The sequence below is a fragment of the Petaurus breviceps genome, unplaced genomic scaffold, assembly GCF_028583685.1.
Source record: "Petaurus breviceps papuanus isolate PSGF00001 unplaced genomic scaffold, PetGlider_PUasm1.0 90825, whole genome shotgun sequence".
NCBI classification, from domain to species: Eukaryota; Metazoa; Chordata; class Mammalia; order Diprotodontia; family Petauridae; genus Petaurus; species Petaurus breviceps.
In genome coordinates, this window is record NW_027187353.1 from 21,495,305 (window position 1) to 21,518,261 (window position 22,957).

At 47.3% G+C, this 22,957-nt stretch overlaps 1 protein-coding gene across 3 annotated transcripts in view; it reads right to left on the bottom strand.

Moving 5' to 3' along the window:
- Window positions 1-22,957, bottom strand: part of TSPAN15 (tetraspanin 15) — a 72,598-nt gene that overhangs the window by 18,386 nt on the left and 31,255 nt on the right. For 2 of the 3 annotated variants that reach the window (XM_069071463.1, XM_069071464.1), the window contains exons 2-4: window positions 12,981-13,166; window positions 11,804-11,878; window positions 1,164-1,259 (exon numbers count right to left, since the gene is read on the bottom strand). In XM_069071463.1, coding sequence (XP_068927564.1) covers window positions 1,164-1,259; window positions 11,804-11,878; window positions 12,981-13,166 — 357 coding nt within the window. The remainder of the gene's footprint in view (window positions 1-1,163; window positions 1,260-11,803; window positions 11,879-12,980; window positions 13,167-22,957) is intronic. The other variant, XM_069071466.1, reaches the window with a different exon arrangement.

Below are 22,957 nucleotides of genomic sequence, written 5' to 3' on the forward strand. Positions count from 1 at the left end.
GCAGGGTGGGCTGCTCTGGGCGCTGGGATCCTCCTCCTTGGAGGTCTCAACAATGGCCCCCACCCACAGCTACGGAGAGCTGGGTTCTCAGGGGAATTCTTGGTCAGGAACAGAACAAGAAGACCCCCAAGGCCCCTTCTGGCTTGAAGCTCCTGTGATCTGGTCGAGAGGACAGCCATGAAAGGCCACATCTGCCTGATCCAGCTAGGAGGAGCATCTGAACACGGGCTGGCCAAGTATAGGCTGGTCAGTCAGTCAACAAGCATTTATTAGGTGCCTTCTATTTGACAGGCACTGGGCAAGTGTGTGGGCTGCTCTCCCCAGAAAGCCCTTCCACCTACTGAAGGAGGCTTTTCAAATGGTTCCACTACACCCAGGCTGGGGGAGGCTTAATGGAACATCTAGGGAGGGCAAGTGGCCCCCTGGGGATTGGGTCACCCCTGTGGTCACCAACACCTAGAGGCCACAAGGTCTCAAGTCTGAATCCAAGTGCCAGCCTTTAACTCAATATGAGACCTTGCTCCCCTGAGCTTCAATTTCCCCATCTGTATGACAAAGGCACGACACCCACACTAGCTGCTGGACAGGCCCTGTGTGGGGAAAGTACTTTTTAAAGCATTAAAACTTGCCCTAGAGTTACAGTGAAACTTCCAGCACTAACAAATGTTTCTACTATATTTAAAGCTATAATTGCTGGTTCCACCCAGCCTGGCCCATCCACAGCGTCACAGCATCTGGGCTGGAGGGGCCCTATGGACCATGCAGTCTGACTCTCACCTTTACAGTGACCCAGGAAAGCCCCGAGGTAGCACAGACAGTACACGTCAGAGCCAGGAGTAGACCTTGGGGCTTCTGAGCATGAATCCTGTGCCCCTTCCCCCCCACATCAAAGCCTCCAGCAGATTATAATGGGTCAGGGCTGGAGGACTGGGTGTGGACCCCAGCTGTGCCTCTGACCCGCCTTGGGCACCTCAGTTTCCTCATCTGTAAAACGAAGACATCAGACCCAATGCCCTCTCCTCCCTTCCCTGGGCCAGTGGTCCCATGACTGAGTGGGGAGAGAGGACGTGAGATGCCTCCTTCCCTCTCCCAGGGAACATCAGGGCTAGGAGGGAAAGAAACAGGGACAAATTCAAAGGGAAAGTAAGGAATTGCCCTCTCACCTGCTCCTGTACAAAATCCATGATGTTCTTAAAGTCCAAGTCGTCATAGTAATTCTCGATTCCTCTTCTGATGTTGTCATTCAGAAAGTCAATCGTCTGTTCAGGACACAGAAATTCAAAAAAGGCCGGGTCCCACCTCCATGCCTCTCCCCTCTCACCGACTTCTCCTTAAAGTTCTGCTCGGCCCTGGCCCACCCAAACCCTCACCCGCCCTCTGGGTGACACACAGGACACCCACCTCCCTACAATCTCCAAAAAGCTTCGTGACAGCCGGGAGAGGAAGCAGGTCAGGAACCGCCACCCTCACTTTGTAAATTAGGAACAAGGCCACCAGAGAAGGGGCGCCAGGCCGGCCGGGTGGGACAGGAAGCCAGATTTCCCCGCTAAGCGACATGTGACCATGCCCCGGATGGACCTGTACCATCTCTGAGCCTCAGCCCAAGGGCGCACAGGTAGGATGCCCTTCAACCCATCCTTCCAAGCCAAGGCCGCCTCCTCCACAAAGCCTGCTCTGATTTCCCCACCAGAAGCCTAGTGCTCATTCCATGGCACCAAAGAGATTCTAGCAACATTTGAGGTGACCCAGATGGATCAAGTGTAACATTCACAACTGAAAGAATCTTTCCTGATGAGAAAAACAACTCACAATTGCACAGCATTTTAAAGTTTACTAGTTATTTTGTGTTATTATCCCTTATTTTAGAGATGAGGAAAGAGAGGCTCAGAAAGGGGATAAGGCTTTAGAGACTGACCCAGAGCCAGAAGGGATCTGAGAGGTTGGCTAGCCCAATGTTCTCTCTTTATAGATCAGGAAACTGGGGCCCATCAAGGTGAAGTGACTTGGCCAAGGTCACACCAGTAGCTATCCAGGAAGGACTGGAACCCAGGTGTGATGACTGAAAGAGCCAGCCCTCTCCACACCACACCACCCTGCCTCCTCTATCCTGATCTCCTGCTCAGGGGAGGGTGACTCTCCCCAAGAAGAATGCCTTCTGGCTCGTGTCCCACATCGAGTCATGCTGTGTTGTCTGCCCCCACAGTCCATCTGTTGTGTTAGGGCTCTCTGGGCACACAAAGGGCCTCTCAGCAGCCATGGGTGGGCGATGCCCCAAAGATGGGCAGGCAACTCTGCCCACCCCAGTACAATGGGAGCTTTCAGGCTGCAGAGGACCATCAGGGACAGCCGAGGCTGGGAACAAGGGACCTTCTCAGCTCCATGAAGAAAAGCCAGACAGAGAGGCAGGGGGTGAAGGCCAGATGTGGGCCTCGAGCCTGGCCATCCCTGCCAGCCAGCCATGTGGCAGCACCTCCCCTGGAGGCACTCTGGGTCCTGGGTTCTACTCCCTTCCTGGGCAAGGAGACACTGCCTTTCCTGGGACGGAACATGCTGTCCTCCATAGACGTCATCTTGTGTAAGAAAAACGCTCTGCAGGAGCTTGTAGGAGAAGGAGCTTGGAGACAGAGCTCGAGAAAACCTGGATGCACATCCTTCCTCTTACACACAGTAGCTATATGACTCCAGGCAAGTTCCGTAACCTCTCTCAGTGCCTGGCACACAGTAGGCACCTAATAAAGGTTTATTAACTTGGATTACTGTAGGCAGCTCTCTAAGACAAAGGTTATTAACCACAAACTCAATTTTTTAACATTCTGACAACTCTATTTTAATGTAATGGCTTTTCTTTGTAACCCTACGTATTTCAATTTAAGTCACCTGAAAACAGTGCATCCGTTCTCCAGACAGTCAAAGGGATCTCAGGCACAAACAAGGTGAGGAACACCTTGTATGTGTGTATGTGTGAGTGTGTATGAGTGTGTATGTGAGTGTATGTGCCTGTTTGAGTGTGTGTGTATGAGTGTATGTGTATATATATGTGCATGTGTGAGTGTGTGTGTGTTACCCTGAGGCCATACCTCCCAATTTGCCCTCGGACTTACAGGCTAGAGTCCCCAGAGGACGGCTGACTATTACTCCACTCAGGTTCCTAGGGTTAAACCCATTAGACTGTAAGTTCCTTGAGGGGAGGAGCCATCTTTTGCGGCTTCTTGTATGCTTAGTGCCTGGCACATAGTAGGTACTTAATAAATGTTTACTGATCAGATTGAATTAAATTAACCCTGAGAGGCTGGTGTGTATGAGTACTGTTGCTCACGAGCCCCCACCGTCATGCTCCCCATTGGTTATCAGCCAGACTTAAGTAGCCGTTAGAAAAGATGCTTACTAGGCATGCAGGGCATGGACAGAAACATCCTGCCCCAAACACTCTCCACTTGTACACATTAGGTCTCTGGAGAGAGAAGGCTCAAGCTCAGAGAGCATATGTAGTCACAAGGTAACTAAATACAGCTAGTGATTACTGGAAACCCCTTCATGGAGTCCTCCTTATGTTCCCTTAGGTGCAGCTCTCTGCCAGACTCGGAAGACCCTGGAGGAGTCCCAAAGCCACATTTCCTGGCTCTGTCTCATGCCTTCTAGTCTCTAAGCTCCCAATGAAGATGTTGTTCTGGGTAAACTGCTGCCAGCCCCAGAGGACACTGCTGCATTCATCCATGGGAGCACCAGATCTTCTGATTTTCTGAAGTTGGGAAGATGTCACCTTGTCAATGATGCAGGGCTGAGAGGGGTGAAGATGAAACTTTCTTCTCTCCCTCCTTCCCTCCCCACGAAGGCAAGTCCCTCTCAGGGGTTCTTCCCCACTGGAGTTGATCATCACTCCACTGGCCTGCTGTTGGAGTGTGCACCTCCAGACTGGTGTGTTAGGGGCAGCTAGGTGACACAGTGAATAGAGCCCTGGAGTCAGGAGGACCCAAGTTCAAATCTGGCCTCAGACACTTAACACTAACTAGCCATGTGGCCTTGGGCAAGTCACTTAACCCCAATTGCCCTGCCTTCTCCCTCCAAAAAAAAACAAACAAAAAAGCAGACTGGCCTGTTGTATTCCACACTGGCCCAGATGACAGAGCTAGTGCTTTCAGTCAATCACAAGATGATTTCACGCACAGTGTCACCTGCCTTTGTCCAATGACCTCAAGACCTCTATGACCCTTCCACACTGATCAAAGTGTTCGTTGCACCTCCTCCACTATGGACTGATTAACTGATTCAATAGCTATGTCTGCTATACTGTGATTACATGAATTGGGGGACCCTGGCAAATGGCGGGAGGAAAACAGACAAGCTTGAGCATCACCAAAGGGAACTTAAAACACAGCACAGAAAGGGTCGGAAGGGCCCTTAGAACACACAAAATGTGAATCAGCTGTCAGGATTCTCAAAAAGTGGAATGTTAGAACTGGAAAAGGCATTAGAACATAGAGCACAAATGTCAGAACTTGGATGTCACACCTGGATGTGGTGGGTAGGACAGCCGAGTGAGCAGGGAAGTCAGGAACAGAAAAGAAGGGACACTGGGGAAGCAGAGGAGAGTGCCAGCGGAAAGGGGCCCAGCGGGAGCCTGGGAAGCTTGGTGACCTCAGCACCCACACCCATGGCAGCATCTGCAGGAAACAAATCATTAAGCAGTGACCTCAAGCTCTGCTGCCAACGATGAGAGGAGGCCAGAGCAGAGAGGCAGCGGCTCCCAGGCTGAGAGACACCTGGTCTCCCGTGCCCTTCAGCAGATGACCCCAGGGGAGACAGGGCTCACAGGAAGGACAACCTGAGAGGCAAAGGGAGCTGCGGCCTCTCAGGGATGAGAAGGGGGGAGTCGAGCCCAGGGCCGGACTGTGCTGGAGACCTCCTACCTGTGTGACCCTGGGCAAGTCACCTCATCTCTCTGGGCCTCATTGTCCTTAGGGGGCCTCTAAGGGCTCTTCTGACTTTTCATCTAGGTGGCTAGGTGGTGCCACAGTGCAAAGAGTGCTGAGCCTGGGGTCAAGAAGCCAAGTTCAAATCTGCCCTCATGCACTTACTAGCTGTGTGACCCCGGGCAAGTCATTTACCTTCTGTCTGCATGTATAAAATGTGGAAGCCTCCAAAGCCTCTTCTGGATCTACATCTATGAACATATTACTTACTCAGCTATTCAACAGACATTCACCAAGAGCCTGTTGAGTGTACAGGTTACCATGCCTGACACTGGAGTAGATACAGTTTAGATAAGCTGGTCCCTGTCCTCAGGGGGCACACAGAACAACTGGTTATAAAACGCTTTCCTCACAAATACCCTTTTGGGGTGGGGGGAGGGACCAGACAGGCATCATTGTACCTAATTTGCAAATAAGAGAAAGGAAGCCACAACACAAGAGACCCTCTGAGTCAGAGAAGACTCCAGAGTCTGTCTATATCCAATGTGTGCTAGAAAATGCCTTTTACCGATGGCTTTTGCTAGAAAACCTCCAAGCTTTGTGGAGGATGTACGGCCCATAGTTGGAAAGGTCTTCTCTTACAGCCCTAAATCTGCCCCCTGCGGATTCTACTCCCTTGTTCCTAGTTTTGCCCTCTGAGGCCTGCAGACCAAATCTGGTCAGCCTTCCAGGTGACGCCCCTTCCAATAAGTGAGTGCCCCCAATCCCTCCAGGCAAGCCCACGTGGCATGGCAGACAAAGCTCCAGATTTGCAATGTCCTTCCAGCTGTGGAGAAGACAGTCCCAACGTGCTATGCCCAGCAAGGAGGGCAGTGAGATTAACTCTCATCTCTCAATGCAGTCACATCTGCTTCTCCAGTCACCCTGTTACACTGAGGATTTCTGTTCATCTTGTAGTCCGCTAATACCCTGTACTAAGTGCCAGAGAAACAGAAACGCAAAAAGAGAAGCTGCCCTCAGTGGGCTGATGTTCATGCAGAGACCATGAGCAAAGCAAACAAAGCCTCTGAAAAGCCCAAGGATACTATACAGATGTCAGCCAGAGCCCAAAGTGTCCACTTTGTCCACAAGAGTGGCATGAACAAAATCGGAAAAAATTTTGCTGCATGTAGGCAGCCCAAGATGAGAGCATTCCTCTGTTCTCCCAATGGAGTAACCCTATCCAAGAAGGAAATGAGGTTAGGGTGACAGGACCTAATCCTGATGAAGCCATGCTGGCTCCTAGTGATCACTGCTTCCCTTTCTACATGTACACTAACCACCCCTCTAAAAGTATGCTCTAGAATCTTACCAGCAATCAGTCAATTTAATACAGTTTAATGTCATTCTCTTCTCTTTTAAACTGAGATTTCCTTTCAGGGTAGCTAGGTGGTGCCATAGTGCACAGAGCACTGGACTTGAAGTCAGAAAGGCTCCTTCATGAGTTCAAATCTGGCCTCAGACACTTTACTGTATTACCCTGGGCAAGTCACATCACCCAGTTTTCTCATTTTTCTCATGTGTAAAATGAGCTGGAGAAGAAAATGGCAAACCCTTTCAGGATCTTTGCCAAGAAAACCCCAGAGACCCAGAGAAGGTCACAAAGAATCACACTACTAAAGAACAACTAAACATTTTCCTTTTTCCAATCCTGCAGCATCCCCCTCATTCTCCACAATCTTTCAAACATCACTGACACTAACCAGCAATGTCTAGCTCATATCTGCCAATTCTGAGGATCACAGAACTAGAGCAAGAGACTTTCTCTCCCAATGCCCTCTTTTTACAGATGAGGAAACTGAGGCAGAAAGTATCAGGGGCAGGGTTTGAATTCAGGTCCTCTGGACCCAGAGCCAGGGTTCTTTCCAATGTGTCATTCAGTCTCTTAGGGGACAGGATGAAGGTCTATTATCTAAGGATGAACTTATTAAAAGCAGTATTCCCTTCCCTTAACTAGGACTGAGATCTGGGAATTCTGGAGAGAGAACCCCAAGGGGTAAGGACACATCAGCCTGGAGGAAGCCAAGAGAAAAGAGCTATCTCACCCTCTGGGTAGAACAAAGGCAGGAAGGAAATGATCTGAGAAGCAAAGGCCAGAGAGCCCAGCTCCAACCTGTATTTATAGAGACCTTGGCCTGCAGCTGTGCTGGCATCTGGAGCACAGAGAGATAAGACCAAGATTCAAATCCTAGCCCTGCTATGAACAACATGTGTGATTGGAGAAAAGGCCTCTCCCGTGACTCAGTTTCCCCCTCTGTAAAAAGCTGTGAGCCGGTGGTCTCTCAGGCCCCCTTCAGCTCTAAAGCCTGGGATTCCTGTTACCTCTAGGCAGTTATGAACAGTGCTTCTGGAGATCTCAACCGTCCCCTCCTTTTCTCCACTGCCCTCTCCAGTCTTGATTTACAGGAAGAGAAGGTAGGAAGGAAAGGAAGGAGCCATTAACTGTCCAAAGGAGCTGGCTCCCCGAAGCCCAGGGGAGCCAAGGGAAACCCAGAGTCGCAGGGGCAGCCACATATCTGGACATGGCCTGAGTTCCCCAAGGCCAGAGAATGAAGGGGCCCCCCTTCCCTACAGTCCAGTCTCCCCTCCTCCTCCATCCCTTCTGACATCAATAACACTTCTCATTTCACTCAAGAAGCAGGATCCTGAAAGGACAAGGAAGTAGGGAGTCACCAGACCTGGGTCTCTATCATTTACATGTGATTGAGATAAATCAATGACCTTCTCTGAGCCTCAGTTTCTTCATCTATACAATAGGGAGCAAGGTCCCTGCCCTGTTTATCTTACAGGGCTGGCATAAGGGATGGGAAAATGCCCTCAAAATTATAAGAGCCTTTTATGTGTGAGGCATCATTATTACAAAGGTATTGTTTTAAGGCTTCATGAGGCAACTCAGATTTCAATTCAATTCAACAAATATTGATGAAATGCCTGCAAAGTGCCAGGCACTATATGAGATGCTGGGAATACAAAGGGGAAAAGCAGCAAAAATCTCTGCCCCAAGGAGTTTGCCTTCTACCAGAGCACACCTGACCCTGTGAGGCCCAAGGGACAGGGAACGGTACTGGCCAGGAGAGGAGAGCTGGTTCTAACCCCTGCACCTCCAGGGCAGTGTGGGAAGTCATCTCCCTGAGGTTCCTCGTCTATAAAACGAGAGTGAGCTCAATGGTCCCTCCCAACTCCAGACCTATGATCCGGTCAGGACCTGCTCCAAGTCACAGGGATCAGAGGATCAGGCAGCCAGAACTCAAAGGGTCCACAGAGATGAGAGTCCAATGCCCTTCATTTTACAGATGAGGAAAAGGGAACTTTCCCAAAAGCACACTGAGGCAGGATTTGAACTCAGATTTTCCTGACTCCCAGTCCAGCACGCCTAACCCCTGCATCACCCAGCATCCTCAGGAAGGGGAGAAGTGTAAAGTAAAACTGGCGAGGGCGGGGGAGCCAGCCTCTAAGAGGCATTGAAGGCCGGGCAGAGTCACCACTAACTGTCTGGAAGAAATCTCTACCAAAACCCTCGTGAGGGAGACAAGCTTGGTGTGAGTGAGAAGCCTGATGGGGCAGCCAGAACATCTGACACCGTCTTAGGCTGCACTTTGAGGACTGGTATCCAAAATAAGGGGAACGATGGTCCTGCTGTCCTCTGTCCCCATCTGGAGCACACAACACAAGGGTGGGGGAGGGCTAGGCCGGGGAAAGAATGGGAGGGGGCTGTCTTCAAGGTCAAATGTTGCCATGGAGAAGAGGGACGAGAATCAGGACTGTTCAGCTCAGTCTTAAAGGACAGAACCAGCACCAACGGGTGGAAATTCCAGACAGTGAGATCTGAAAACCTTCCTAATGGCAAGAACTATCCAAAGATGGGAAGCACTGCTTCAGGAAGGTAGTGAGCTCCCCATCCCCAAAGGTCATGGAGCTCAGGCAAGATGACAACTTGTCAGGGATGTTCTAGAGAGAATTCTCACTCAGGCAGTAGTTGGACTACAATATTGGAGACCATAATGTTGGATTTCACCATCTAACAACAACAATGGCTAAAATCTAAATAGCCCCTACTATGTGCCAAGCACTATAGGAAGCACTATTATGCTTTCCATTTTACAGGTGAGGAAATTGAGGCAGACAGGGTTCTTGCCCAGGATCACAGAGCTAGTAAGTGTCTGAAGCCAGATTTGAACTCGGGTCCTCCTGACTCCGGGCCTGCACACTGTGCACTGTTTCCTATATAACTAACAAATCCATGCTGGTCATTGATAACACTAATTCATAGGTCTGTCTATGGCAGGATTGAAGGGCAGGTGAGGTGGGTGAACGGCCTCCCCTGAGGCCACGCTGGCAATCCTGGGGACCACATATTCTCCAGCAGCCTTTGCCTGTGATTCCCAAAGGGGAGCCTCCAGGCTGGGCTCCTGCCATGGACAGAAGCTCTTCTTGGCCTGGGGGGGGGGGGCAGAGGGCATCCCTTTTGCAACAAGCTATCCTCCAGGACGGCAAGGCAAGAACACACCCCCCTGTGGAGCTGGCCATTTCTTCCCACATCACACTGGCCTTCCACTCCAGTCACAGAGGGCCACTGGCAGGCCTGAGATGCCTGCATCCCAGGGATGGAGACAAGCATGTGTGTCTCCAGACTGACCTCCCCCCGGGCTCCCCCAGGAAACTTGTGGGAGCCCTGTCCCACCTGCCTCCCCAGGTGCTAAGAAGCCCCCCCCCCAATCCCAGAGGGATTTCTCTACCTGGTCATCCCAAGGGTGGGCAGGCTTCAATTCAGACTCACACAAGCTAGAAAGGACCCAAGAGATGATCTATTCCAGGGTTTGGTTTTTTTTTAACCCTTTCTGTGTCCTGGATCCCTGTGGCAGTGTGGTGAAGCCTACAGCCCCAAGCTCAGAGCTCCCTGAGGAGCCTCCCCTATCTCCAGTCCTGGTTCCCAAGACTGAGACAAAGTCAATGGAAAAGGGCAGGCCTAGCGAGGCCCACAGGGGGCAGTGGCGGCCAGCTCCTCCTGTGGGTTAGCCAGGAGCCCTACACCTTTTCCTTCTCCTTACGTCCCAAGGAATGGCTGATCTTCCTGCCAACACAAACTAAGGCCTTCCTCCCTGCCCCCCTGGTTTCAATTCCCTAACAATCAAAAAGTTGATTTTATCAAGAAAGCCTCTGAGTCTGTCCTTGGAAGAGATTCAGGTAAGGTTCTGATTTTGGAGACAAATGGATGGTGAATGAGGTGCTATGGCTCTGGGATAAAAGCTGGGGGAAGGGGAGGGAAGAGAGGGAACAGGGAGAAGGAGGGGGAAGAGGAAGAAGCTTTCCTGGCAAGAATACTCTGGCTCCCCCAGATTCCCTCCCTCTCTCACCACCTTTCTCTTCTCTTACTTTAGGCAGGTCCACTCCCATGCTAAGAGGCTGAACAGCCAAGTGGCCCAGATCAGGGAGAGTGGAAGGCTGGCCACACAAAGGCCCTTCTGTCACCGGAGACTCAGTGTCAGTGGCTGCAGGTAAGCACGTGAGACCCGAGGGGTGGGGGGTGAGCAGCCTCCCCATCCTCTCCCTTCTACCCTGAGAAAATCCCCCTTGACCTCACAGGTGGCAAGCACCAGCCCAGCCACAGGTTCATCTCTCTGGCCACCCGAATGCCATCGACATGAGAGTCCATGTAAGACAAAGAGAAGTGCTGGGCTTGTGTCCTGGCACTGAGTTAGCAGCTGGGGGACCTTGGACAATACATGGGACCAGAGGGGCAGGGCTTTACAGATGAGGAAACTGAGGCCCGGGGGCTAAGGTCATACAGGGGAGTAAGTAGCAAATTCATGGCATTCCTGTTTCAGCATTCCTTCATATCCTGATGGCCTGACTGAATCTCAGACTTGACAGCTAGGGGCAAGTTTCCTAAACTCCCCAGATTCAGGGAGTGCCTACTGACCCCATACTGCCTCCTGCTTCACCCAATTTCATTCACTAAACATTGATTCAGGGCTTCCTATAGTTGACACTGCATGGGGACGCAAGGAATAAAAACAGGACCCACTCTCCAGCCCTGCCAGGCTCCATTCAGGGCCACGCCCCAACAAACTGTTGGCATGCCTCTAGCAAAGCCCAATCGGCCAGAGGGTCTTCAGGAGGAGGGTCTTCTTCATAAAATTTCTGCTTTTTGTGCAACCTTGGTCTCTTCTCCATTTCAAGGGAATGTATTTACAAGCCTCCATTTCTTCATCTGCAAGATGGGGCCAACGACACCTTCACAATCCCCCTCTGTAGGCTCCCACATCACATGGTGGTAAGTGCTTAAAAAACACTTGCTGACTAACTGAAGGTAACTCAAGAACTGCAACGAACTCTGACTCCCTGTTATTAGTAAACGTATTACAGACCTAGAATTAAACAGCGGGAAAAGATTGGGTTGGATTCCACTTGGTAAAATGGTCAGCAATTCCAACAAAAAACGAGACACAGAAATCAGTATTATAACTGTTACTGTTATCAACAAGTCCCCGGCTGCATTATCATTAAGCACTCTCTCCATCGTTAATGGCCATATTTTAATACTGATCCTAATAGCAGAGAATGGCGATGATGGTGGCAGGTGGGGATAGTCAGGGATAAGCAGAGACCTGGGGCTTTCTGACAACCTCTACATCTATGCTCCCATCATCTCTGACTGTATTAATAAGTTAAATTAATAATAGGTAATAAGTCACACGCTGCTTCTTGGGTGAGCAAGGGCCCTGGATGGAGGCATGAAAAGCAAAGGCAAAGGACACCAGCTGGGTTCTTTTCTGGGCCTCAGTTTCCCTCCACTCCAGGACTGCCCATGAGCCCACCAGGGAGTCAGAATTCCTCCCGTCCTCTCTGCTCACCTGGTTCCTGAAGATTAAGGCCACCACGCCCCCGATGAGCTCGATGATGAGGCAGATCCCCAGGATGTACATGAACTGTGGGATGGAATTGAACAGTCACTTAGAGATGGGGGCCCACCGCCATGCCGCTCCCATGCCCACTTTACAGGTGAGGAAACTGAGGTTCCAGAGCAGGGAAGCTGCTTACCTGGATCACATCAGACTCCAGGGCCAGCGCTTGCTCTGCTACACAAGGCAGCCAGGTGGCACCATAGTGCTCAGAGCTGTGTGACCCTGGGCAAGTCACTTCACCTCTGACTCAGTTTCCTCACCTGTAAAATGGAGAACATAACAGCACCAGCCTTCCAGAGCTGTTGTAAAATCAAAGGGGCTCACATTTGTAAAGCACTCTGTAAGCCTTGAAGAGCCAAATAAAAGCTCACAGCTATTGCTGCATGATGATGACAATGGAATGGAATAACCCTGCCCCCCAGAGAAGCCAGAGAGGCTTCATGTTTGGTGGGCAGAGAGCTAAGGTCTCTTATGAGAAAGAAAAAAGAAGGTGGCATAGAAGCCAACCACACTCTTATGTTGAAAAAAAAATGTAGTACAAAAACCAGAAACAGGTTATGGTTTTGTACAGGGCAATGAGGAACTCCTGAGTTCAAGTCATACCAGAGACACATAGGAGCCACGTGACCCCGGACAAGGCACAGAACCTGCCTCAGTTTCCTCTTCTGTAAAATGGGGATAATAATAGCATCCACCTGACAGGGCCATCCTAAGGTTCAGCTGATACAGCAAACATCAAGGGCTTTGAGGACCTTCAAGGGTGGTGTGAATCCCAGCTATAATCATTATAATGTCTAACGTTAGAGGTGCATGCGCCCCTCAGAGGAGACTCTGCTCTGAGCCCCCATCTGTAGGAGGTCTTTCCCCAGCCCTCCAGGAGCTGGGAGGGCCTGCCCCTCTGAGATCACCTCCCAGCTTCTTTTCCTTCATCTTGTGTCTGACCAGTTATTTACCTGCCAACTCCCTACCAGAGTGAGTGACTGACTATGGCCTGGGTTGGGGGGTGTCACACTCTACAGCCCAAGTCTCTGCCACCCTCCCGCATCTGTGATTCCCGGCCCTCCCCCGGAGGGCAGAAAGGAAAGGTCAGAGCAGGGGATGAGGCCAGCAGGAAGGGCTGGCTCACCGCTTGGAGGAGACAGAAGTTATCCCGGAGGGAAGCCAAGACCCCCACGAAGGAGACGATGAACATGATGACCCCAAGGAGGATGAGGATGATGGCGGGTGCGAGGAAGGCACTTTCCAGGGTTTTGTATTTCTGGCGCTCAACTTCTGCATAGATCCCCACGGAGAGGATTAAGGCACCTATAAACTGCAAGCAGAGAAAGCAGATGTGACTTTCTTTTCCCCATCATAAAAATGGTGGAAAAAAACAAACAATTATAAATGCATCTTTACTGTGGCCAGGAAGACAAGATCTACTAGCCAGATGGGAACTGGACCTGTGATGTCACTGCTACAGGAACTCCCGAGTAAGGAAACTCCCTCCCCCATGCAGAGCAGCCCCCTCTCCATGCCTTGGTCTTAGGGATTTGCTTCAAGCACCAGGAGGCTAAAGGACAACGTTTACATGTCAGAGGTGACACCTGGAGCCAGGGCTTTCAGCTAGGCCATGTGGCCTCTCATCAACTGGATAAGAAGAATTATGGGCAACCAAGCCCAGGAGCAGGATGGCGTCAGCAGGGGCAGAGGGCATCACCCAGGGGGTTTACAAGGGCTGGCTCCATCCAGAGTTGGGGAGGGAGGAGCATCTGGGCTGCTTCTGCTGCTCGGCTGAAGGGGATTTCAAACCTACAGGGAGGGTGTGGGGGCCTCGCACAGAGATGGAGTTTCCTTTCACAAAGACCCTTGAGGGTGGAGAATGCGGCCAGAGGAGCTCACTGGGCTTGGGAGGGTAATTTTTTTTTCAATGAAAGACTGTAATGGTGCTTTCCAACTGGGCTAATTACTTTGAAACCAGCCCCCAACTCCCATGCTGCAGCATCAGCTGCTGCTCTCAGACTTTTAAAAAATTTCCTTTTAGTTTACAACTTCAGTTTCACAAGCTTTTGAGTTTCAAATTTTCTCCCCCTACCTCCTCCCCAAGTCAGCATGAAATCCGATACAGGTTCTACAATACCTTCACATTAAATTAGTCAAGCTTTAAAGGATTATAACCAATGGAATGAACGAGAAAGAAAAAAACAAAACCAAACCAAACAAAAAAGAGAGAGAGCAAGCGATTTGGTTCCATCTGCGTTCAGACTCTGCAGCTCTTCCTGTGGATGTGGAGAACCCTCTCCATCAGGAGTCCCTTGGAGGTGTCTTATAGCCTGGCATTGCTGAGCAGGGCACAGCCTATCAAAGTCAGTCATCACAGTTACAATGTGTCTGTAGTTGTGTACAAAGTTGTCCTGGTTCTGCTCTCCTCACTCAGCATCAGTTTATAGACGTCTCTCCAGGTTATTATGAAGTCCGTCTGCTCCTCATTTCTTATAGCACAATAGTATTCCATTACATTCATATACCACAACTTGTTCAGCCATTCCCCAATTGATGGGCATCCCCCTGATTTCTAGTTCTTTGCCACCACAAATAGAGCTGCTATAAATATTTTTGTACATACGGGTCCTTTTCCTACTTGTATGATCTCTTTGGAATACAGACCTAGAAGTGGTATTGCTGGGTCAAAGGGTATGCACTTTTTTATAGCCCTTTGGGCAGTTCCAAATTGCCCTCCAGAATGGTTGGATCAGTTCACAACTCCACGAACAATACATTAGTGTTCCTATTTTCCCATATCTTCTCCAGCATTTATCATTTTCCTGTTTTGTCATCTTAGCCAATCTGACAGGTGAGATGTGGTACCTCAGAATTGTTTTAATTTGCATTTCTCTAATCAATAGTGATTTAGAGCATTTTCTTTTTATTATAGATATCTTTCATTTCTTCCTCTGGAAACTTCCTGTTCATATCTTTTGACCATTTATCAATTGGAGAATGACTTGTATTCTTAAAAATTTGACTCAATTCTCTGTATATTTTAGAAATGCTCTCAGCCTTTAAAAATTTTTTATTAAAACAAATATATAAGAAAAGAAAAAGAAACATTATAAACTTAAATATAACAAAAATTGCACATCCATTCATGCACAGCAGAATGTGGAGGATTCAAAATATATAGCAATAAATTTCAATTTCAAGAAGCCTATATACTAAATACTATGTGCTGTGTTCAGAGCTATCCATCTTCTCTTTGCTTCCCTATAGGTTTTCTTTTGTTCTCTGCTGTGCATTTTTACTTTGTTCTTTTTCCCCCCTTCCTCCCCAGGTTACAATTAAGCATGGTTATGTTTATATATAGATACATACATACATGGGACACATATATAAAATATGCTTTTCCTAGCAGATTCTACTCCTAATCTTTATTTTTATGTGTGTATCTATTTCCTGTCCCTCCAGAGGACCTTATACTGAGCCATGAGAGCTTTGGAGTTCTAAGGTCCCAAGGCCAAAAGGGACTGACAACCCAGGGGCCACCTAAGTCCAGAGCTGGCCTGAAACATGAGGTGACCCTTCTACTTCCAAGGGCCCCTGGGACTCCGGAATCTTTGGACAGAACTCGATTGCCATCAGACTTGATACGCCTACAAGTCACAGAAATACTTCTAGACATGCTTAGAACCCTAGAGCTTTCTTTGGGCACATCTAGATCCAGTCACAGAGATGGCTTGATACACCTGGAATTTCCTAGAGTCCCTGAGTATACCTAGAACTTCGGAGACTCAATCAGTCATTCAATCAATAATTTGTTGAAACACTTACAAAAGTGCAGGAAGAGAAAGCAAATGGGACTTTCTTTTTCATAAAAATGGGGGAGAAAATGCAGAATTATAAATTTGTCTCTACTGTGGCCGGGAGATGAAGATCTATCAGACAGAGATGGGAACTGGACCTGTGATGTCACTGATACAGGAACTCTCAAATGAGGAAACTCCCTCTATCCATGCAGGGTAGACCCCTCTCTGTCTCAGTGTTAGGGATCTGCCTATGTGTCAGAGGTGACACTTGGACCCAGTGTTTCCAGCCATGCAGCCTCTCATCAACTGGATAAATATTTCACATACATAAGCAAAATCTTATAATGTTCCAGGTAACATGACAAGGGCAGGGAATAAAAAGAAAAAGCAGAAATGGTTCCTACCCTCAGGAAACTTACATTCTAATGGAGAAGACCTCAATTTAAGCAGTGCATGCAGAATAGATGGAGAAGGGCGATTAGAGGGCTCTACTGCAGGATGTGGTATCTGAGCTGAGACTCTCTTGATGAGACTAGAACAAGTCACAGACTCCTAGATAAACCTAGAAACCTGGAGACTTCCTGGATTGACCCGGAATCAACAGCAAGAATATTCTTGGATACACTGGCAACCCCAGTGTTTCCCTTGGCATACCTAGAACCAGCCACAAAGAGAGAGGCAGCTAGGCAGTGCAGTGGGTAGGCAGAGCTCGAGATTTGGGTCAGGAAGACCCAAGACCAAATTCTTGATACTTACTAGCTATGTTAATCTGGGAAAGTCTCTATCCTTTCCAGCCTCAGTTTCCTCATCTGTAAAAAGAGGGGGTTGAACTCCATGGTCTCCAAGGTCCCTTCCAGCTCTAAATGTGTGTTCCTAAATCTACCCTGACCCCCACACCTTCCTTGACATGGTCCCTAGAGACAGCTTGTTAAGCACAGAACCTCTAAGAGTTCTGGACAGGTCTTCCTTGATATACCTAGAAACCTGGAGACTCCCATGATAGATCTAGAAGCACTCAAAGGAATATTCCTAGAGTCTCAGAAATTCCTTTTGATACGGCTGAAACTAGGAACAAAGGCATATCTAGATCTATCTGGAACCCTGGAGATTGTTCTGATAGACTCAGAAGCAGTCTTTTTTTTCCTCATCTGACCCCTGCCTAATGCCTGGTGATGGGAGTCACTCACTCTTCCACATGTGATCTTTCTGCTCAGTTTCCATGTCCAGAAAGTCCAATGAGAGGCCCAAAGAGCCCCTGCCTCTCTGCACTTTAGGGTTTTTCCAGAAAATCCTTCTCCAGGGCGGTGGCAACACACAGGCTTGTTAACCTTAACAGGCTGTCTGATTTAATAGGCTGTCCCCCTCAGTTCCACGGAATTGGAAGTTTCAAACCAGATGAAGAGTCAGACAAGCAGGGTAGTCATGCCAACCAAAGATTTAAGTAAACATTTGGAAAAGAAATGTACACAATTTGCCAAAGATAGGCCATAACAGGAGCAGACTCAAAAATAGCCCAGAGGCCCCAGGGATTTTTTTTTCACAGCCTTTCCCCTGCCTGGAGAGATGGCCAGGGAGGGCAGCTCCAAAGCTAGAACTTCAGGGCTAAAAGTCCTCAGGTTAGATGGTGATAACTAATGGCTATGTAGTGCTTTAACTATGGGCCAGTTAATTATAACAGTTAACTATAAGCACCTCAAGACAATTGTTTCATTTGATCCTTACAACAGCCCTGGGAGGCACAGGGTTACTATTATCCCCATTTTATAGACAGAAGTAAAATGACTTGCCCAGGGATACAGTTACTAAATATCTGAAGTCACATTTGAACTCAGGTCTTCCTTACTCCAGGCCAGGCATTCTGTCCACTCCTCCACCTAGCAACACTCAAGGACCAGAAGGCTCCAGAGCACCCAGGGTACTCTGAATCTGGGGACCTTCTCTCTGAAGGGACACAAGGAAGAAGAGCTTAGAATCAGGCTGTGCAGGTGCTGTGTCCTGGGGCAAGGGCGCAGACCTGGACATTTCTTAGGGATTCAGACACTTAGTGATTCCACTAAGGAGATCCTTCCCTCTCTCCACCAATATGGATCAAAACCTCATCTGTAAGTCACCTAGTCTTGGGGAGCTGTCCAGAGTCTGGACAAGTGTGACTTGCCCAAGGTCACATAGGCAGGGAGAGCTGAACCCAGGTCTTCCTCAATCCATGGCACTAGACCCACATTCTCTCTCAACCTTTTTGTTGTTATTCAGTCATTTCAGTTATATTCAACTCTTTGTGAACCCATTTGGGGTTTTCTTGGCAGAGATACTAGATACATTTCCTTCTCCAGCTCATTTTACAGATGAGGAAACTGAGGCAAGAAGGGTTAAGTGACTCACCCAGGGTCCCACAGTCTGAGGCATGCTTTGACTTCAGGAAAACAAGTCTTCTTTCTTACAGATGAGGAAACTGAGGCTCAGAAGTCTAATGACTTGTGTCTACAAGGAGATCTGAACCCAAGTCTACTGCCATCAAGCTCAATGCTCCTTCCACCAGGGCACTCTGGATAATGCATCTTCTTGCCACCCTCTCGCACCGCACACCCCCTACCCCCAAATCACAACATTTCTGGGCAGTCAGAACCATCGATCAGTTTGGTTGGGGGGTTTTTTGTTGCTTAATTTATTTTTAGTTTTTAATATTCACTTTTATAAGATTTTGAGTTCTAAACTCCTCCCCTCTCCCCAAGACGGCATGCAATCTCATATAGGCTATACATGTATAATCATATTAAACATGTTTCCACATCAGTCATGTTGTGAAAGAAGAATCAGAACAAAAGAGAAAAATCACGAGAAAGAAAAAACAAAAACAACGAAAGAGGAAATAGTAATGCTTCGCTCTGCATTCAGACTCCATAGTTCTTTCTCTGGAGGTGGATAGCATTTTCGATCATGACCCTTTTGGAGTTGTCTTAGATCCTTGCATTGCTGAGAAGAGCTAAGTCTATCAAAGTTGGTCATCTCACAGTGTTGCTGTTACTATGTACAATATTCTCCTGGATCTGCTCTCTTCACTCAGCTTCAGTTCATGCCAGTGTTTTCAGGTTTTTCCAAAATCTGTCTGCTCATCACTTTTTATAGAACAATAGTATTCCACTACATTAATACACCACAATATAGGAATCCCCTCATTTTCCAATTCTTTGCCACCACACAAAGAGCTTCTATAAATATTCTTGTACATGTGGGTCCCTTTCCCATTTTTATGATTTCTTTGGGACACAGACCTAGAAGTGGTATTGCTGCATCAAAGGGTATACATCAAAGGGTATACACAGTTTTATAGTCCTTTGGGCATAGTTCCAAATTGTTCTCCAGAATGGTTGGATAAATTCACAACTCCATCAACAATGTATTAGTGTTCCAATTTTCCCACATCTTCTCCAACATTTATCATTTTCCTGTTTTGTCATGTTAGCCAATCTGATAGGTGTGATGTGGTAATTCAGTTATTTCAATTTGTATTTCTCTAACCAATAGTGGTTTAGAGAGCATTTTTTCATATGACTATAGATAACTTTAATTTCTTCATCTGAAAACTTCCTGTTCATATTCTTTGATCACTTATTGGTTGGGGAATGACTTATATTCTCATAAATTTGACTTAATTCTCTATATATTTTAGAAATGAGGCCTTTTTCAGAGACACTACTTGTAAAAATTCTTTCCTAGTTTTCCACTTCTCTCCTAATCCTGGTTGCATTGGTTTTGTCAGTGCAAAAACTTTTAATTAAATGTAATCGAAATTATCCATTTTGCATTTCATAATGTTCTCTATCTCATTTGGTCATAAATTCTTCCCTTCCCCATAAATCTGACGGATAAACTATTCCTTATTTTCCCAGTCTGCTTATAGTTTTCACATAAAGTCCAAATCACGCATACATTTTGACCTTATCTCGGTATACAGTGTAAGATGTTGGTCTATGCCTAGTTTCTGCCACACTGTTTTCCAGTTTTCCCAGTAGTTTTTTGTCAAATAGTGACAGAAGCTGGAGTCTTTGTGTTTATCAAACAGATAAGTAGATTACTATAGTCACTGACTACTGTGTCTCATATACCTAACCTATTCCACTGATCCACTACTCTATTTCTTAGGCAGTACCAAGTAGTTTTGATGATTGCTGCTTTATAATACAATTTTAGATCTGGTATGACTAGGCTACCTTTCCTTGCATTTCTTTTCAATAATTTCCTTAATATTCTTGATCTTTTGCTCTCCCAGATGAATGTTGTTATTATTTTTTCTAGCTCTATAAAATAATTTTTGGTAGTTTGATTGGTATGGCACTGAATAAGTAATTTAGGCAGAATTGTCATTTTTTTAATATTAGCTCAGCCTATCCATGTCAGCAATGGATATTTTTTTCAGTTATTTAGATCTGACTTTATTTATGTGAAAAACCTTTTTGCAATTGGGTTCACAAGTCGATCTAGGGTAGCAGGCTGTCATCTCAGCCTAGGGCATCCTTGGCTGACCCTGCCACTTCCAGGAAACTGACCACCAGTAAGAACAGAGAGAGCTCCCTCTGACTGCATCTGCTGGTAGATTGACCCCTTCGGTGTCCCCATGCTGACAGGGCCTCAGGCTGAGCACATTCCCTCCTCCACTCATCTCCAGTGACAGGGGATAAGACTGAAGGTGTGTGGACCACAAAAGGGAAGGGAGAATCATAAGGATCCAGAAGCCCCAGTTTGTCAGGGTTTCTGGGTATTGCTGCATGTCAACTACAGATGGACTGAAGGACCTGATTGAAAGCTACCAAGTGTTCTGACAGCAACAAACCCAGGAGCCTTCCTGAGCCAGTCAGAAGGAAAAAAAATCACTAAGGATATGAATAAGCCCTGATGAAGGGCCTACTATGTGCCAGGAACAGTGCTGGGTGTCCAAAATGAAAAAGACCCTGCCCTCAAGTAGTTTACCTTCTATCAGAAAAAATAACTTGAGAGAATATAAGTAAATACAAAACATACATGCAAGAAACACAGTAAATTGGGGTAGGATGGTCAGGAGAGGCCTCAGACATCTGAGGTGGGCTTTGTAGGAAGCTGGAGATTCTAAGAACCAGGGGATGAGGAAGGAGTACATGCTGGGTCTGAGCATGAAGATCGATGGCCTTTAAAACCTGTCCTGGTGACCCTCAAACAACCCAAGAGCCAAGCTTCCACATTCCCAGTCCCCCACCCCCGAAGGCCCAGATTCCCCTCTTCTCTTGCAGATGAAACTTCTTCTGTTGTTACAAAGAGATCCCACAGAAGGCCAGCCCCACGGCCTCAGTCTCTTCAGGAGCTGGTCATTGGACCCAACAGCCTTGTTCTCAGGAAGACTGATACTTCCTTTGGTCTAATCTGGTGGTCTTCTGTTGGAATTTAACCTTTTTCTCTTCCTCAGCAGGGATGCAAAAAAATTCAGGAAACACCATGGACACCACAGAGTTGGTGGAAGACACAAATGTGCAATGTTTCCAGTTCTTTTTTCTGGGAGAAAAAAAAAACACGAAATCCCTTCTTTCTAAGTGTTGCTTACAAATTCAGAGTCATTTTGATCTGGGGAATTGTTGTGGGGCTGGGATTGCTCTGGTCCCATGACTTCATTAATGTGGGGAAGCCTCAGAGCCCCAGAGAAACTCTCCACCAAAGCAAATCAGCAAATAGTTTAGAATGTATGGTCTAGAGCAGCCTGGAGGAACTGAGGGGTTAAATGATTCGTATAAGGCCAAGGCAGGGATGGAATTCCCAGCTTCCAGACTCAAAGGCCAGCCAACTAGATCACAGCTGGATCCACCATGCCTCTCTTCTCTAGTTTAGAAAAATAATGATAAAATGATTTGCTTAGGAAATACTCATTTTAGTTTGTTTTTTTTTTGAAATATGAAAATGCAGAAAAGTAAAAAAGTCTAGAAATAATTGTGTTGATTTTTTTTAAGAGGGGGGAGTCACCAAAAAATCCTAAAACCAAAACAAAACAAAAAATAACTTCTCATTATTTTTCCCCTAAAGCCTTCAATTTGATGTAATGGAAAGAATAATAGATACAAGTAAAACAACTTGGGTTCTACATCTGGCCCATCATTTCCTTGATGTGTGACCTAGACCTTTCTAAGACTCAGTTTTCTCATCTGTAAAATGAAGGGGTTGAACATGATCTCTAAGGAAAAACCCTTCCAGCTCTGATAGTCTATGACTGAAATCCTACCACTGGCCAACCAAAAACCAAATGGAAGGAAAGTAGACAGATGCCTTGTATGGTCGATCAGTCCCATGGCCATGAGCTCCACCACAGTCACTGGGACAATTTCCTGCCAGACCAGAAGTTAATAATCCCCAGAAGACCCCACATCTATTTATGTAACAATGTCAGTCCTTGGGTCACATGGTCATGATCCCTGTCCTAGGGGCAAGGGCTCAGTCAGACTTGGAGACCAAGAATGCAGAGCTCTGGTGTCCACCAACACTGCTCTGGGAAATTAGGAGAGGCGGGCAGCCACTGTTTGTAAGGAAACAGCAGCAAAATAATACTTACCATTTCTGCTGCACTTAAAGGTCAGCAAAACAAACTTTAGGTATTCTTTCATTTGATCCTCACAATAAACTATGAAAGGTGGGGGCTATGAGTATATCTCCATTTTACAGAGGAGGAAACTGAGGCAAACAAGTTAAGTGACCTGCCCAGGGCCACAAGGCCTCCCACAACTTGAGCACTGGATTATTACCTCCTATACCACCCAACCACTCCCATTCCTATAGATACTTAAGGATTACAAAGAGCTTTGCATTCATTATCTCATTTTACTTCCACAGTGACCCTCTGAGAAAGGTTATCATCAGTTTTTTTCCAAGATGGAGAAATTGAGGCCATGTCACTAGTCTGAGGCCAGTTTTGAATCCAGGTCCCACTGACTCCAGGGCCTTTATAACATGGTGCTCGCCCTTTTAACGCACCCACTAGAACAGCGGCCCACAGCTCAAGAAGAGCTGAAGGGTCTTGAGTGGGAAAAGTCTGAGGAGCCCTGGGCTAGAAAACCAGCCCTACCCTCTACATCAAGAGGCAAGGCTTCACCCACAATACCTCAGCTCAGCCACAAGGTAAAGGGAGACCATGGTAGCTTAACTTTAAGATGTGGAAAGCAGAAAAGTTCAGAAAAGAAAGGTTAGAAAAGAAGCAGAAAATTCAGAAATAATTTTGTTGATTTGGGGGAGGACAGGATGGGGCACAGCTGAGAGAGAGTTTGTGTGTGTGTGTGTGTGTGTGTGTGTGTGTGTGTGTGTGTGTGTGTGT